This window comes from Malaclemys terrapin, chromosome 4 (genome assembly GCF_027887155.1).
Source record: "Malaclemys terrapin pileata isolate rMalTer1 chromosome 4, rMalTer1.hap1, whole genome shotgun sequence".
Lineage (NCBI taxonomy): Eukaryota > Metazoa > Chordata > Testudines > Emydidae > Malaclemys > Malaclemys terrapin.
This window is the reverse complement of record NC_071508.1, coordinates 38,944,004-38,959,533: the sequence shown is the minus strand read 5'-3', so window position 1 is coordinate 38,959,533 and position 15,530 is coordinate 38,944,004. Positions and strand designations below refer to the sequence as shown.

Below are 15,530 nucleotides of genomic sequence, written 5' to 3'. Positions count from 1 at the left end.
GGACGGGGGGCAGCCAAAATTTTTTTTGCTTGGGGTGGCAAAAAACCTAGAGCCGGCCCTGGCTGTGCTGAGAACATGCAATGTTTATAATTGCATTTTGTTCAATCAGTTTTCAGTCTATGATTTTTACAGTAGGAGCCAACAGACCACAGGTTGAACTTCCAAAGGGGTCCAGCACGTCCATTCAAACTTTAAGGGTCAGCAATGAAAAAAGGTTGAAAACCCCTGGCATAGAGAAAAGGGACCAATTCTTTTATTTGTTATTTTGAAACAAATTATCCACTTTCTAAAATAAATATGACAGCCTAAAAAAGAATACCTTTAACATTCAATTCACGCATAACAACAAATCAGTTTCACCCCCTAAAAACTTCCCATAATCTGAGATCAAAGAAAGAATTATAGAAGTGTAAAAATAAAACAGCAAGATTTTTCTATGCAATGTTTTTGAATTCACGGCCCCACAGGGGAATGGAATACTAATTGTTTTAAACAACTTAAGTAACCAAATGAGTCCTTGGAACAATTCAACAGTAAACTGCAAATTACTTATAAATTATAGTGTGGATTGTGCATATAGTATATTTTTCACTTGAAAAATTCTTTTAGGCCTCAATTAGGCATTATAATATGGAACTGAGTAAATCATGTCATCTGATCTTGCTTTCTAGTCTACCAAAACCATCTGTTCAGGATTACACACAATCCCAATCACTTTTGTTTCAACTTCAAGTTTCTTAAATTTTAACTAGTAAATCTGTAAATAATAGGTAACTAAAACACAGAAATAAAATCAAACCAAAGTAAACACTTAAATCCTCAAGACAAAATTCCAGCTAACTGAATGAGCTTGAAACCAAATTTAGGCGTATCTGCAAGAAACACTTCAGGATTCTGATCAAGCTCTTCATTTAACACAGATAGTAGGCTCAAGTAAGTACTAGATTAAAAGATTAGTATCTGAATTTTTTCTCTAGTAGTTATCAAAGACAGTAGCAAAACAGTTTTTACAGTTTGAGAAGAAAAATTAGAAGCTACTAGTGTTGTTTACAAGTACCCATTGTGTATTCACTACCAATTCTAATGTCTTTCTTCTTGAGATTTTTCATGTCTCATGAATGGAGCAATTTACCATTAGGATACACAAATTAATCTTTAAATGCATACCTTTTCTCCATAGAAATCTAGTATATTAACCAATTTATTGAGCTAAAAAAGTCAGTATGGCCTACTAACAATCACTATCATCATAAGACTAGGCTTGGAAGGATTAGATTTCTTTTTTTAAATCAGTAAATGTCAGTAAACTGCAATTTCATCACACACAAACAAACCAATGAACAAATATTTCTATTAATAATCAAAATTTAGAGATAGGCAAATTAAGAAAAATGCTGCTGAGAATTTGGAGCTGAATTTAAGGACATTTATGTTTTATATTTAGACGTGATGGTGATAATTTGTGTTCTAACAGTTACGAAGTTTCATCTTTTTGAAGCTCAGTATTTTTCATTCAATTGTCTGATCCCCCTTGTCCAACCCTTCCATAATTTACCAAAACTGTGAAAATTTAAAGAGAGAATTGGAAAAGAATGCTTAAAACCCACCATTTTGCACAACTGTGAAAACTGAAATTGATAAAAAAAATTAGAAAAGCTTAAAAATATAGACCTTATCCACTACACTGGGGGGAGAGGTAGATATGCTGGAGAGTAGGGATAGGGTCCAGAGTGACTTAGACAAGTTACAGGATTGGGCCAAAAGAAATTTGATGAGGTTCAACAAGGACAACTGCAGAGTCCTGCACTTAGGAAGGAAAAATCCCATGCACTGCTACAGGCTGGGGACCAACTGGCTAAGCAGCAGTTCTGCAGAAAAGGACCTGGGGATTACAGTGGATGAGAAGTTGGATATGAGTCAACAGTGTGCCCTTGTTGCCAAAAAGGCCAACGGCATATTGGGCTACGTTAGTAGGAGCATTGCCAGCAGATCGAGAGAAGTGATTATTCCCCTCTATTCGGCACTGGTGAGGCCACATCTGGAGTACTGAGGGTGACCAGATCACTCAAGTCAAATATCGGGACACGCGGGGGGGGGACGGGGGACGTGGCCAAAAAAAAAAAAAACACCCTTCCTCCGCAAGCGCTGGAGGGAGGCCCGGGAGACACAGGGGAAGCGCGGGGCCGGGGTGAGTGAGAGCCCGGCCTGGCCCCGAGCAGGCAGGACTCAGTCGGGTGGTAGGGAGAGGAGGGGGGCGGCCCGCGGGGCCAGGCGGCAGCTGTTCTCCCCCCCGGGCAACGGGACTCAGGAGCAGCCACTGCTGCAGCTCCCACTGCCGCGCGTGGAGGAAGCAGCCGATGGCCAAGCTCGGCGGCTGCGGCTCTGGCGCCCGGGCCTGCTGCGGGGACCCAGCAGCGTGCATGCTGCACCCAGCCCAGCCCCTGGCCAGTCGCGTCTGGGCTACTGCCCAGCTGGTGCTATCCCGCGGCGGCCCCGGAGCGGGGGCAGCAGGCCCCAGCCCCCCCGTCCCGCTCGAGTCCCGCAGGGGAACAAACGGGGCTGGGCTGCCAATGCCTCCGCCCCAGGGCCGCCGCGGGATAGCACCAGCTGGGCAGCCAGCCCAGACGCGACTGGCCAGGGGCTGGGCTGGGTGCAGCGTGCACGCTGCTGGGTCCCCGCAGCAGGCCCAGGCACCAGAGCCGCAGCCACCGAGCTTGGCCATCAGCCGCTTCCTCCCCCCGCGGCAGTGGGAGCTGCAGCAGCGGCTGCTCCTGAGTCCCGCTGGCTGGGGGTGAGAACAGCTGCCGCCTGGCCCCGCGGGCCGCCCCCCTCCTCTCCCTACCACCCAACTGAGTCCTGCCTGCTCGGGGCCAGGCCAGACTCTCACTCATCCCGGCCCTGCGCTTCCCCTGCGTCTCCGGGCCTCCCTCCAGCGCTTGTGGAGGGAGGAGGAATGGTGAGCCTGGGGAAGAGGCGGGGATTCGGGGAGGGAGCCAATCGGGGGAGAAAGGGGTGGAGTCGGGGCAGGGGTCGCGAGCACTTCTGGGCTCCGGAGCATTTCCTTGTTTGTCCAGTGTCCTGACCGCACATCGGTCAGGACGCGGGACAAACAAGGAAATATCGGGACAGTCCCGATAAAATCGGGACGTCTGGTCACCCTAGGAGTACTCCGTCCAGTTTTGGGCCCCCCCACTACAGAAAAAGTGTGGATATATTGGAGAGAGTCCAGCAGAGGGCAATGAAAATGATTAGGGGGCTGGGGCACATGACTTACGAGGAGAGGTTGAGGAAACTGGGCTTATTTAGTCTGCAGAAGAAAAGAGTGAGGGGGGATTTGATAGCAGCCTTCAACTACCTGAAGGGGGCGTTCCAAAGAGGATGGAGCTCGGCTGTTCTCAGTGGTGGCAGATGACAGAACAAGGAGCAATAGTTTCAAGTTGCAGTGGGGAAAGTCTAGGTTGGATATTAGGAAAAACTATTTCACTAGGAGGGTGGTGAAGCACTGGAATAGGTTACGTAGGGAGGTGGTGGAATCTCCTTAGAGGTTTTTAAGGCCCGGCTTGACAAAGCCCTGGCTGGGATGATTTAGTTGGGGGTTCGTCCTGCTTTGAGCAACAAGGGGTTGGACTAGATGACCTCCTGAGGTCTCTTCCAACTCTAATCTTCTAGGATTCTATGATACTATGATTCTAAAATTATTTTTAAAAAGTTAAAATAAATAAACCAGCCTAAATAAGACATGAGTGAATCACAACAACTACAGAAACACTAAGTTACTCACTGTAGCCAATTTCCAATTTATGCTGAATAAGAAGACAGAGGCTGGGTTCACTTTCCTTAACTATTTAAGATTTTCAAAATAAGAATTGTGTTAAAGGCCCCAAAGTAATAATGTAAGAAAGGCTTTATTTTTGATGGAAGGGATACCATAATCATGAAAAATTGGAGATCTTTACGATTAGTTATTTCAATGAACTTACAACAGCAAACTTGCTTAAAAGTGCTATTTTAATTAGAGCTTATGTCAGACCAGTTAGTGTACCTGGAGAGATCAGACCCCCATTTGTGAGAGACTTGCAGTTGTCAGACTCAAGGGGATCTACTACAGAAGAGCTAGGAGTCTTGCAGTTAATTCAAAAAACTTAAACTGAACATGAGACGGTTCAGCATTAAACTTTGCTGGCCCCACTTTGACTGGAATTCTGTTGGATATACAGTTTTAAAAGGAATGGGGCATATCTATATCAAAGAAAGTTAATAATCCAATATTCTACCTGTCTTAAAAATTTAGACTGACCTAGAGAAAACTTGTAAGAAAACCTGCTGGAGGCTCTGACCTCACAACACTAGTAATCTATATTTTAGATTAATGTTTCTCAGATTAGGTTATTATTAATCGTGGCAAGTTGTTTTACCCCAGGACCAAGAAAAAGCTTTTCTCAAACAAAGAAATTTAATGGTTCCACACATTTACCTAAACCATGCAACATTTCTAAATGTCAGGAGGCTATCAAGGTAAGTTGGATCAGAATCACACTGCAGACCTGTGGGCCATTTCCAATAAGGCTATAGATCCAAAAAAATCATTTTTCTTCCCCAGTAGGATGCATTGTTTTCTTGAATAAATATCCAATGCAGTTCTGACTAGTATCCATTAGATATCAGAAAACCCCATGAATTCATTGTTTTTATGCCTTTGTTAGGCAACTCTAGAGTTCTGAATTATTTTTATTTCACACATGGCCTTCTGCTGTGAATCTTGCATTGTTGTATTCTCACATGAAAATTTTAATAAATTAAGAACAGATTTAACAATCTTTATTCATTTTTTGGTCCAAATTAGTGATGTATAATTGCCACTTAGTGAACCCAAAAATAAACCAGTGATTCTTGGAGAAATTAAAAAAACAAAACAAAAAAAACCACACCACAATTATAATGAGGCCCAAGTAGGCAACCACCTCAGTTTAAAAAAAAAAAAAATCAAGTTTGTCCTATTTTGAATTGAGGGACCTGACTGCTGATACACTGACACTTTGACTTTAAATATAACAAACAGAAAATGCTGCCTCTGTTTAAGACTATTTCTGCACCTCACAATTAGATGTGTTTAGCCTTTAAAAGGCCAATGTAATCTTTGAATCACTCAGTGCAGAACAGAATAGTCATGACAGGACTGTAATCAAGACAAAATTATATTTCTTCATTAAAAGTGAGGTAGGTGTTTGTGTGCATCATTCAATGATGCAGGAAGCAGTTTCATTTTAACTGTATTTAGGCTTGCTTACATACTGCATATGAAAAACCCCAGCTTCAGCAATTTTAGTCTCAATTCTTCAAGCAGTTTTGGACTTGCAAAGACCCCAAAGTGACATCTTCCTGTTGGGTGGTACTTTAAGAGTGAGGTGCAATACAATATGAGCCAAACTCCAAACACCCTTGCAAAACCATATTAAAGTGCCAATAAGGCAGCCATATTTGCAAAGAAACAGGGAGGTGCCAATTCCACAGTGCAGCTACTGGAGAGGTTTGCTGACATTCTGTCTGAGAAGCATGATGGCTGAAAAGGCTGCAGTGCAACTGTATCCCTGACACATGGGAAGGGAAAAGGATGGCCTTATAACTGCAGTAACTTTTCAAACTTCGTATTACAAAACCTACTAGATCCACTGTGTTCCTTTTGTTAGTTTCTCCTAAGGAGTTTGTACAGAAGGTCTCCCATCGCTCCCTGACATCATCTGGAAGCTCTAAAGTAAAATGGAGGAAAAAAGTTTTAGTACCAATATTACTCAAGGCAGTTAGTTTTCACTCTCTTCTCAGCTCCCAAAGTTAAACTTGGAAAAATCACTGCAGAACATGTTCTGCTATACATACAATTGAAAATTTCCTCAGGCACTGTTTATTCAAACAAGGTGTGGTTTTCAGGCAGACATTTCCAGTCTATTAGATGACAATCTCAATGGCTCACTGGTGCAGTAAGCCTGTAACTGTACATGAGTATAAGGAATGTGGGAGTAACCTCGAGCACGTGAGGACTTGGGAAAGATTAACACTGCAAGAAGGAACACAAGGGATAGCTGAGACTGAGAAGGTCTATGCTGGAGAGAAGTACCTGTGTAAATAAGCCATTCTCCAGAAGAAGATACTTGACTCAGTGTAGTTTTCATTAGGTCAGGCCACCAGTGTTCCCTCTAATTTTTCCTACATGTGCAGAATGAATTTTGTTATGTGCACCAATATGGAGGATATGTGTGACATAGCACCTTCATATTGGTGCACATAACAAAATTCATGTGGTAGGGGTGGGGCCAAGGGGTTTGGAGTGTGGTAAGGGACTCAGGGCTGGGACAGTGGGTTGAGATGCAGGGGTGTGAGGGCTCCAGCTGTGGGTGCGGGCTCTGGGGTGGGGTTGGAGATGAGGGGCTCAGGGCTGGGGTTGGCATGGGGTGTGTGTGTGTGTGAGGGCTCTGGGGTGGGGCCAGGGATGAGGAGTTTGGGGTGCAGGCTGCCCCGGGGCTATGGCAGGGAATGAGGATTCCCCCCAGCTCTCTCTCCACAGCAGCATCTGGGCTGGGAAGGGAGAGGCACCTCTCCCCGCTGCAGCAGCTCTGGGACTGGGGCCATGCGATAGGTCCCTCTCCCCCACCCACGGCAGGTCGAGGGGTGGGCTGGGGCCGGGAGACTGGCACCTATCCTCTGACCATGGCAGGTTGGGGAGGAAGGGGCAGGCTAGGTGGGGGCCGGGAGAGGGGCACCTGTCCCCCGGTCACAGCAGGTCGGGGGGCCAGGCTAGGTGGGGTCCGGGCACTTCTCTCCCAGCCGTGGCTGGGTTGAGGGAGAGGCACCTGTCCCCCGGCCACAGCAGGTCCAGGCCAGAGCTGGGTTGAGGTTGGGAGAGGAGCACCTGTCCCCCGGCTGCAGCAGGTTCGCCGGGGCTGGGTTTCCTAAGCCCCTGCACAGTGCTTAATAGGCTGCTGCATGGCCACACAGCTCACAGGGAATTTAGCAGGCAACCCCCACTCACATTTATTTGAAGAAGCCAGGACACTGCTTCCCTAAATTTGGGGAGAGCAAGTCATATATTTAAGGGTATCCTAATTTAATAGGTTACCTGGACTTACACAAACAGTAAGACCTTTGCTTCTTTCCCTTGGACAAACAGCTTTTGGAACGAAAGCCCCTATTAAAAGCTGCCTTTTAAATTCCTAGCATAATTTAATTGTACAAATCCAACTAACAGAATGGTGAAACAAACTTGCAGAAGTTTAATGTTACCTTTAATAGCTGTTGTACTAGTGCGCTGTTTGGCCCCTTATCAGTACTGTGCACAATACAGTTAGCTATCCTTGTTAAATGACCCATATAACCATGCTGCCTTCCTCCTTCAGCCCTGAAAAAGAGAAGTTCAAATGTTCATCTTCCCAAATAGCTGGCTGTTGAAGTATTTTGTAGTTATGGAATGCTAAGCCTATAAATCCAAGGAAGCAACACAAAAATTTAGACCAGACAAGCGAGGAAGCAAAGTACTTTAAATACTCGTAAGGAGAATGAGTAATGTATACTTCAAACCAAAACGTTTTTGGGCTGCTAAAACACGTTTTTTGGGCTCCCTCTCTGAACTGTTTTTAAAATGCATAAAGCTATCCATAAAGAAAGAGAAGCATGTTTAGTCATCAAGTTATTCTCCTGCTTCTACATAGTTTTGAGGGAAGTTAGTCTGGTCAGAATAAGAGCGAAAATCCATTTAATATTAGATCCAATTTGCTAACAGGTTTGGAGAAACTACCTCACATAGTGTTAAGTATCAGAGGGGTAGCCGTGTTAGTCTGAATCTGTAAAAAGCAACAGAGGGTCTCACTGGCGTCTGATGAAGTGGGCATTCACCCACAAAAGCTTATGCTCCAATATTTGTTAGTCTTAAAGATGTCACAGGACCCTCTGTTGCTTTTTACCTCACATAGGATGTTCAGACACCTTTCCTGAAAACTAATACTTTTCACTTAATACTTCAAAATATTCCAGAAAGGGAGTTTTGAGTCTCTAACAGTGCTAAGACAATTCACTAATTTAGGCTACAATAAAATATTCCCAGATTTTGTAAATTCTGTCCCAGGGCTAGCCTAACAAACTTCTACATACTAGATTAATTGGGACTGTAGTTGAGAATGGCATTCCGGACATTACTAGAAATTCCTAGGTCTTTGTCCAAAGTGTTCCGCTGCCAAAGCTAACATGCCTGACAAGGAACTGGAAATAACAGCTCCCAGAATGACACCTTGCAGGGCTGAAGGACAACAGTTAAGCCTAGCTGGAGCTAACCTAGCCTTGAGAAACTGAAAGTTAGACAAACATCTAGATCTGAGCTGCACTGCCAAACACCAGCAGCTGGTTGCAGGACAGGGATATCTGTCCTCAGCCTGGACATATTGGCTTCATTTGAGGACAAGCAAGATTGGGTTAAAGAACCACTTGCCCAGTTGGGCAGGCAGGCATCCAGTCTGCTGTTCAAATGGAGCTTCTCAGTTATAAAAGCAACTAGATGGGCAGCCCAGGAGAAAGAAAACTTAGACGCCATATCTTGCACAAAGAGCTTGTCTACATAGGGACACTAAGGAAAATTAATCCAAATTAACTAAAGGTGTTAAAGTAGATTAGTTAAAATGCATTAAACCCGTGTGGAAACTCATGCAGAATTAAAGTGATCTTAATTAGGTTTTGTTTAATGAATTAAAGACTTGTCTACACTGTGCCACAATGCACACTACAGAGGTGTGAAAAGCAGAGTACACCAAAATGTTATGCTCTAACTGCACCACATGGATGCTGCTGGCACAAACTAAAAGATGCGTAATTCACATTAACATAGCCCTGTTTGAAAGACTGCATTAAACCCCTGTGTGGAGACACATTCAGAATGGAAGTGGCCTTAATTCAAATATAGCTTAATGCAGGGGTTCTCAAACTGTGGGTTGCGATCCCAAAGTGGGTCTCAACCCCATTTTAATATTAGACACCTTATTAAGAGTTACACTTTTATCAAAGTCTCTTAACTGATGCCCTTTCTTGATGATATGAATCAAACCTGATTATAGTGAATATTTCACCACCCCAACCCACAATAAGAACCAAGACAAGATGTTCTCGTGAGTCTTTTAGCTACAATTCAATCCAATTTAAAACTCACTTGGTCTTGCTTTTAAAGTTAATTGATTAAAGCACTGAGATCCACATGGAGTGTTGTCAGTTACTGTATTTAGAGAGGCAAGACAAGCCCCTCAATGGAGAAACACAACCATCAAGCAGAATCTCTTTGAGCATTGTGAAAGCAGAGAAGTTATTTAAGAATTGCAAGCTTAAGCACTGACATACACTGTGTGCACACTTACAGCCAAGTGTGGTGTTCTTCCAGACTTAATCTGTACAACATTTACTCCTGGGAGAATACTGCACATGCAAAGAATTTATGACCCCCACAGATTTCTTTGCTTCCCTGCAGAAAAATGACTTTCTGATGGGGAAGCAAAGGGAAGCCACAGCAGCGGTCAAGCAACCCTTCCTGGCAGTATGTTTTGGGTGCCCAGGGCAGCCGGCAGAGAGGTAAATCACTGTGGGGCAGGAGATGGAACTGAGAAAGACCCAGCTGGTGGCTCCTAACATGTGTAGGCTCAGTTGCTAATCCGGGCTGGGCTAGGGAGGACGGGATTTCCTCTTCCCCTGGACAGCATTCGCGGCCAGGTCAGACCCACCCACAGATTTCTCCCCCAGCTGCAGAAAGCTCTGCAAACTCGCACACCCTCTCCCTCTGCTTCCTGCACCCATCGCTCCTCAGCTGCAGGGGGAAGGATCTCTGTACAAGGAGCTGCTCCCTCATCTGCCCAACCCCTGTGCATCCAGACGCCCTCATACCCAGACCCTCCTGCTGAACCTAACCCCCCATCCCCTGCACTCAGAACCCTCCCGATGAGCCTCGAGCCACCCACACTCAGATCTCCGCCCTACCAAGCCCCAACCAGTTGCACCTCAATACCCACCCCACTGAGCCCCATTCCCCCAGCATCTGGACCCCCCACACCCCACTGAGCCTAGCCTCCCACACCCAGACCCTGCTGAGCCTCAACCACCTTCACCTGGACCCCCTGCAGAGTCCCATTACTATTGCACCAAACCCCTCCCCACCCCAACAAGCCCCTCTGCATCCAGATCCCCTCCACACCCGGATACCCGACTGAGCACAGAGGGGCGGGGCGGGGTTCTGGGGTGTTTCTGGGGCAGGCCCTGTCCTTGCACTGTGTTAGGATTGGGTGCAGCCTCACTGCTGAGTCTGTCTGGGATGGGGGTGGAGGGAGCTGCACAGTGATCTCTCACTTCTGTGCAGCCAGTGGCCTGTGCTCCTCAGTGCCATGCTGGAGCCTCCACATTTATTTGACAAATAACATTTAAAGAATTTTGCAGCATTTTAAAATATTGTGTACAGAATTTTAATTTTTTTGGTGCAGAATTTTTAATATTTTGGCGCAGAATGCCCTCAGGCGTAAACATTGTTTTACCTCTCCCTTTCTATCTGGTGCTCTATAAATCCTACATGAGTGATTGCTCAGGGTTTAGGAATTTATTTATTTAATTTATTTATTTTTTGGTAATGAATTAAGGAGACTGAAGGCCTGAAGTGAGTGACTGCTTTTGTTTATTTAATTACCAGTTCCTCCCTCTCCCTCATTCCTACAGTACACCTATCAGCCTAAAACATGTATAAATTAGCATAACAGATGACTTGTTATCCTTATAACTGTCCATATATGAGGCAGAGAAATGACCGGCAGTTTCTCTCCCCATTTAAATCAGGGTCTATTTTGGTGGTTGGAGGTACTACTTCCTATTGTGGGTTTGGAAGTATTTGGATATCACGGAAATGGGCATAGTATGAAAACCTAACTAATAGCTGGTCTCTTTCATTTCTGTCTATATCAAAAAGAGAAGCAGACTCCACAAGACCAGAGCATTTGGCCAGGAATAAAAACAGTGAAAGGAAGAAGAATATGGATTCAACATCAGAAAATGAGAGACTATGTTCTATTATAAAGACAAAAAGATTGTAGAAGTTAAAGAACCAAACCAAGAACAGCCCCTCCGTAATTTTGCTTTATAATGCATCCCCTCCCCCAAAACAACTCTCGTGAAGTTTAGATTGTAAGCGCTTGAAGGTCCTTGTCTGAATTGTCAGGCATAATTTTTGGTGCTATACACATAGTGTGTAATATTAATTAATTGGTGTCCTGTCACAGGAATGTAAGGGCTTGTCTTCACTACCCGCCTGGATCGGCGGGTAGAAATCAATCTATCGCATCTCGTCGGGACGCAACAATCGATCCCCGAATCGACGCGTGTACTCCACCAACACAGGTAGGAGTAAGCGCTGTCGACGGGGGAGCCGCGGCAGTCGATTTGCCACCGTCCTCACAGCGGGGTAAGTCGGCTCAGCTACGTCGAATTCAGCTACGTGCGTATCTTAAATCGATTCCCCGCCCCCCCAGTGTAGACCTAGCCTAAGTCTCACATTAGGCTCCCAATTTTAATAATCCTTAGGGGAAAAAAAAAAACTTACTGAAGAACAAAACAACTGGGATTTCTTTCGTTACATTTACTACAGTGTGCAATAAGAGTTAAAGGTGGGTTTGCATATTGCATATTTCTTACACGAGTCACTTCCATGCGTACGCAATACATTCTCAGTTCTTTACTGTAGTAGGTTACCAGCCACAGGTATCAAGCTGCTTTACATGAAAAAGTCAGAGAACTGGCCTGTGTGCTAAACATTGGTTCATCTTTGAGAAAGTCTGCACATCTTTTAATGGGAGCTTGAGGTTAGTAGATCTGTAGGGAGTCATTTTCCATACTACTTCCTCATGAGAGTTCAGTGTCAACAACACTGTCCAACAAAGCACACCAAGATCTTTGCAGAATGAAAAGTTACTTAGCTTGTACAGTAACTGAGTTCTTCAAAATATGGGTCTCTACTGGTATTCCACTGCTGGTATGCATGCGCTCCATGAGCCAAACACCAGAAGATTCTTGCCAGCTGTGTCCATTGGTCTGTGCCTGTGCCCTTTTCCTCCTCATGTGGTGAACTGAGGGCATAAGGAGTGGTGCAGACCAACAACTTCTACCACAAATAGCCCTAAGACTTCAGAGGGGGAGGGCAGTCGCAGAACAGAGATAGGAACCCCACATCTTGAAGAACTCCAATTACTATACAAGATAGGTAACATTCCTTCAAGTAATCGTCTATATGTGTAAATCCTGTGGATGACTAACAAGCAGTATTAATTGAGGAGGGGGGTGCAAGGACATCTGCTGCACCACCGATCAGAGGACTGCTCTGCTGAAGGAAGCATCAGATGAAGGAGCTTGCACAAGGCTGTAATGTTTTGTAAAGGTGCGAACAGAGCCCCACATTGTCGCTTTACAGATTTTGAGGAGAGGGATGTCTTGAAGTGAACCTACTGATGCAGCCTCAACTTTAGTTGAGTGAGTCCTCACACAATGGTGGAGAAGGGGCATCGTTAACTCAAAACAGGATGGAGCCCAAAATCCATTTGGAAAGTGTCAGAGGAGATTACTTCCCCTCCCTTATATTCCACGAAGGATTTAAATAGCACTTTGCCCTTTGTAGGTAGAAAGCCAAGGTCCAACAGATGTCCGGAGTGAAGTCTCCTATCCTTCACTGGTACCATGAAGCTTTGGAAAGAAAACAGATTAAGTGAATATTCTGATTTAGATGGAACTCAGAGATTACATCAAAAATTCACTTCCAAAGTAGTCTCAGCGAAATTTTGTCTGTGGAAGAAAGTGTAAGGCAGATCAGCCAGGAGGGCCCCCAGCTTACCTACTCCTCTGGCTGAGGTGATATCAACCAGAAAGGCAACCTTCATCGACAGATGAACATGATGCCAAGGGTTCACACAGTCTGTGTTAATGCTGACAGGACTAGACTGAGGTCCCAGTCAAGGTATGTTTTGTTATCAGAGGTTCTAACACCAACACTATCTTTTAAAAAACATTCTTCATCCCTCTGGTTGTTCTTCACCCAAGAGGGTGACAGGTCTTGATAAATGCTAAGTGAATCCACATAGAGATAAGAGATACTTCCGAAGTCTTTCAGGAGAAAAGGTAATTCAAAATGACAGAGATGTTGTCATCTTTCGGGGTTATTAGAAAATGTTGGTGCCAAGCCGAAAACTCCTTTCCACTTTTCTCTGTAGCACTTGTATGGAATCCTTCCTACTGTTGTTAAGGACAGATTGTAGTGCTTCTGGACATGCACTTTCTAGGTTTGTTGCCCATCCAAATACCAGGCTATCAGGTGGAGGGATGCTGGAGTGGGATGTCTGATCTTGCCTCTGTCCTTGGTCAACAGGTCTGGGAAGAGCTGAATATGGATGCATAGGCATGCTGATATCTGGTGAATGCTGGGAAACCAGAATTGCCTGGGCCATCTGGGAGCAAATCAACATCATTGATACTCCCTGTTGCTTCACATTCCTCAGAACCTGAGGTAAAAGTGGAACATGTGGAAAGGTCTGTCAGTTGTCCTCCTCAGTTGGTCTTTAAATTGTCTGTAGTCATCACATGGTAATGATGAGGTTGGTGCAACCACCTCGCCTGCGCTTGAAGATTCCAACCCCGTTTGAGCTGGTGGTTCCTCCTCTTCCCTCCATTAGTTTTTGTGGTTCAGGATCTTCTCTGCAAAGGGAGGGCTGTCTGGATTCCCTGTGGTACTGTAAGAATTCAGGATGTCGCACGTATGGATCCCATGGACCCCAGTAAGGCTAATGTGAGGAGACAAAAGGGAACTGGGGTGGTCTCCATGGAGTAGGGTACCATTGGTTCTGAGGTGCACAATCTCTCTTATGAGATACAGACTATGCCCAAGAGACTCTGGATCCTCTGTCTGGACTGACCCCTTGTCTCAGTGATGGCACTCACCCCCTAACACTCATCAGATGAGGTAGCAGATTCAAAATCCATGGGCGGTGCCATTGATCCTTGGATCCTTACACACCATCTGGTAGATGGTATCAGTGAGCGACACTCCCTTTCCTGCATGCCCTGGACCAATGGTGCGGAGATGTCCCTGCTCAGGATCTGTTCTGACAGGAGCAGGGATTCCAGGTTAGTGAAGATGGCCATGTCCTCTGGGCAGCATACCTAGCCCTTGACTCAAGGGAGTGGGATGGGCTCCCTTCTTTTCATGGCGCCACCAGCATCAGTCTCATTGCAGTCTTTGGTACTAATGACTCGTTACAATTGTGTGTCTGTGTAGGAGGTACCCACTTTTGTTTTTCCTCTTGCCCGTACCAGGGATTGCCCCACCCCTACACACAGTGCTGGTTTCAGAGTGCTTTTGCCCATCAGAGCTGGGAGAATGGTAGCATTCTCCTTGTGTGATCCTAACACTCCTGTATCAGGGCATGGCCTCTCATTCAACTTGGAAGTGGTTGGAGAAGAGGCCCTCTTTTTGGATGAGAGGAGTAGAGCGAAGGATTCCTCCAGGCTGTGAACCCCAGACCTGGAGGTCAGTGTGCCAGGAATGGCACTTCTCAGTACCTCTTCCTGATGTACAGGAGGGTCTGATGGACAAGAGTTGGACCAAGGGCTCACACCAGAATCAGTTAGGAATTTCCAAACCCTATACTTATTGGACCAACAGGTTCAGTCTGGGAAGAACCAACATTGCCAGGGGAAGAAAAGTGTAAGGAATTGAAATCAGAAAATTAAAGGCCAACAGAAGCTCTAGTCCAAGTGTCAGTGTGCTTCCTTGCCCAAGTTATTCTACCAGCTTAACTTGTATTTTTATTCATGTACAAAAGATAATTACACCTCACACCTACTGACAAATGAAGAAAAGCATGTTCAACATATTCCATGTTTGTTTATGCCTCTTGTAAAATTTATTTTAAGGTGAGGTAGGGAAGAACACATTGCAGTAAAAGCTGTGTTATCCAGCACTTTACTAACTGGAAAGCTCTATAAACCAGCATTTCTGATCTTCATTGAAAGTCCAATTTATAGTCCGGTTGGCACGAGGCCGGCAAGCTCCCTACCTGACTCCGCGTGGCTCCTCGGAAGGGGAGACATGTCCCTGCTGTTCCTAGGTGGAGGAATGGCCACGAGGGGTTCGGAGTGTGGGAGAGGTTGCGGGGCTCGGGCTGTGGGAGGGAGTTTGGGTGCGGGAGGGGGCTCAGGGCAGGGGATTGGGGAGTGGGAGGGCGGTGCTCACTTTGGGCAGCTCCCTGCAAGCGGCAACATGTCCCTGTCGCTCCTAGACAGAGGCTAGGCAGCTCTGTGCACTGTCTCCACCCCACCCTGAGCACTGGCCCTGCAACTCCCATTGGTCGGGAAATGCGGCCAATTGGAGCTGTGGGGGCAGCGCCCGCGGGCGGAGGCACGCCTCTGTCTAGGAGCGGAAGGGATGTCACCGCTTGTGGGGAGCTGCCACAGGTGAGTGCCGCCCGGATCCAGCAGCCCACACC

General features: G+C 45.7%; 1 protein-coding gene across 1 annotated transcript in view; it reads right to left on the bottom strand.

Annotated features, from left to right (window-relative positions):
- LOC128836111 (serine/threonine-protein phosphatase 6 regulatory subunit 3-like) overlaps positions 1 to 15,530 on the bottom strand; it is a 48,682-nt gene that overhangs the window by 15,268 nt on the left and 17,884 nt on the right. Inside the window, exons 7-8 of the mRNA XM_054026127.1 lie at positions 7,276 to 7,390; positions 5,662 to 5,745 (exon numbers count right to left, since the gene is read on the bottom strand). Of these exons, the coding sequence (XP_053882102.1) occupies positions 5,662 to 5,745; positions 7,276 to 7,390 (199 nt within the window). The remainder of the gene's footprint in view (positions 1 to 5,661; positions 5,746 to 7,275; positions 7,391 to 15,530) is intronic.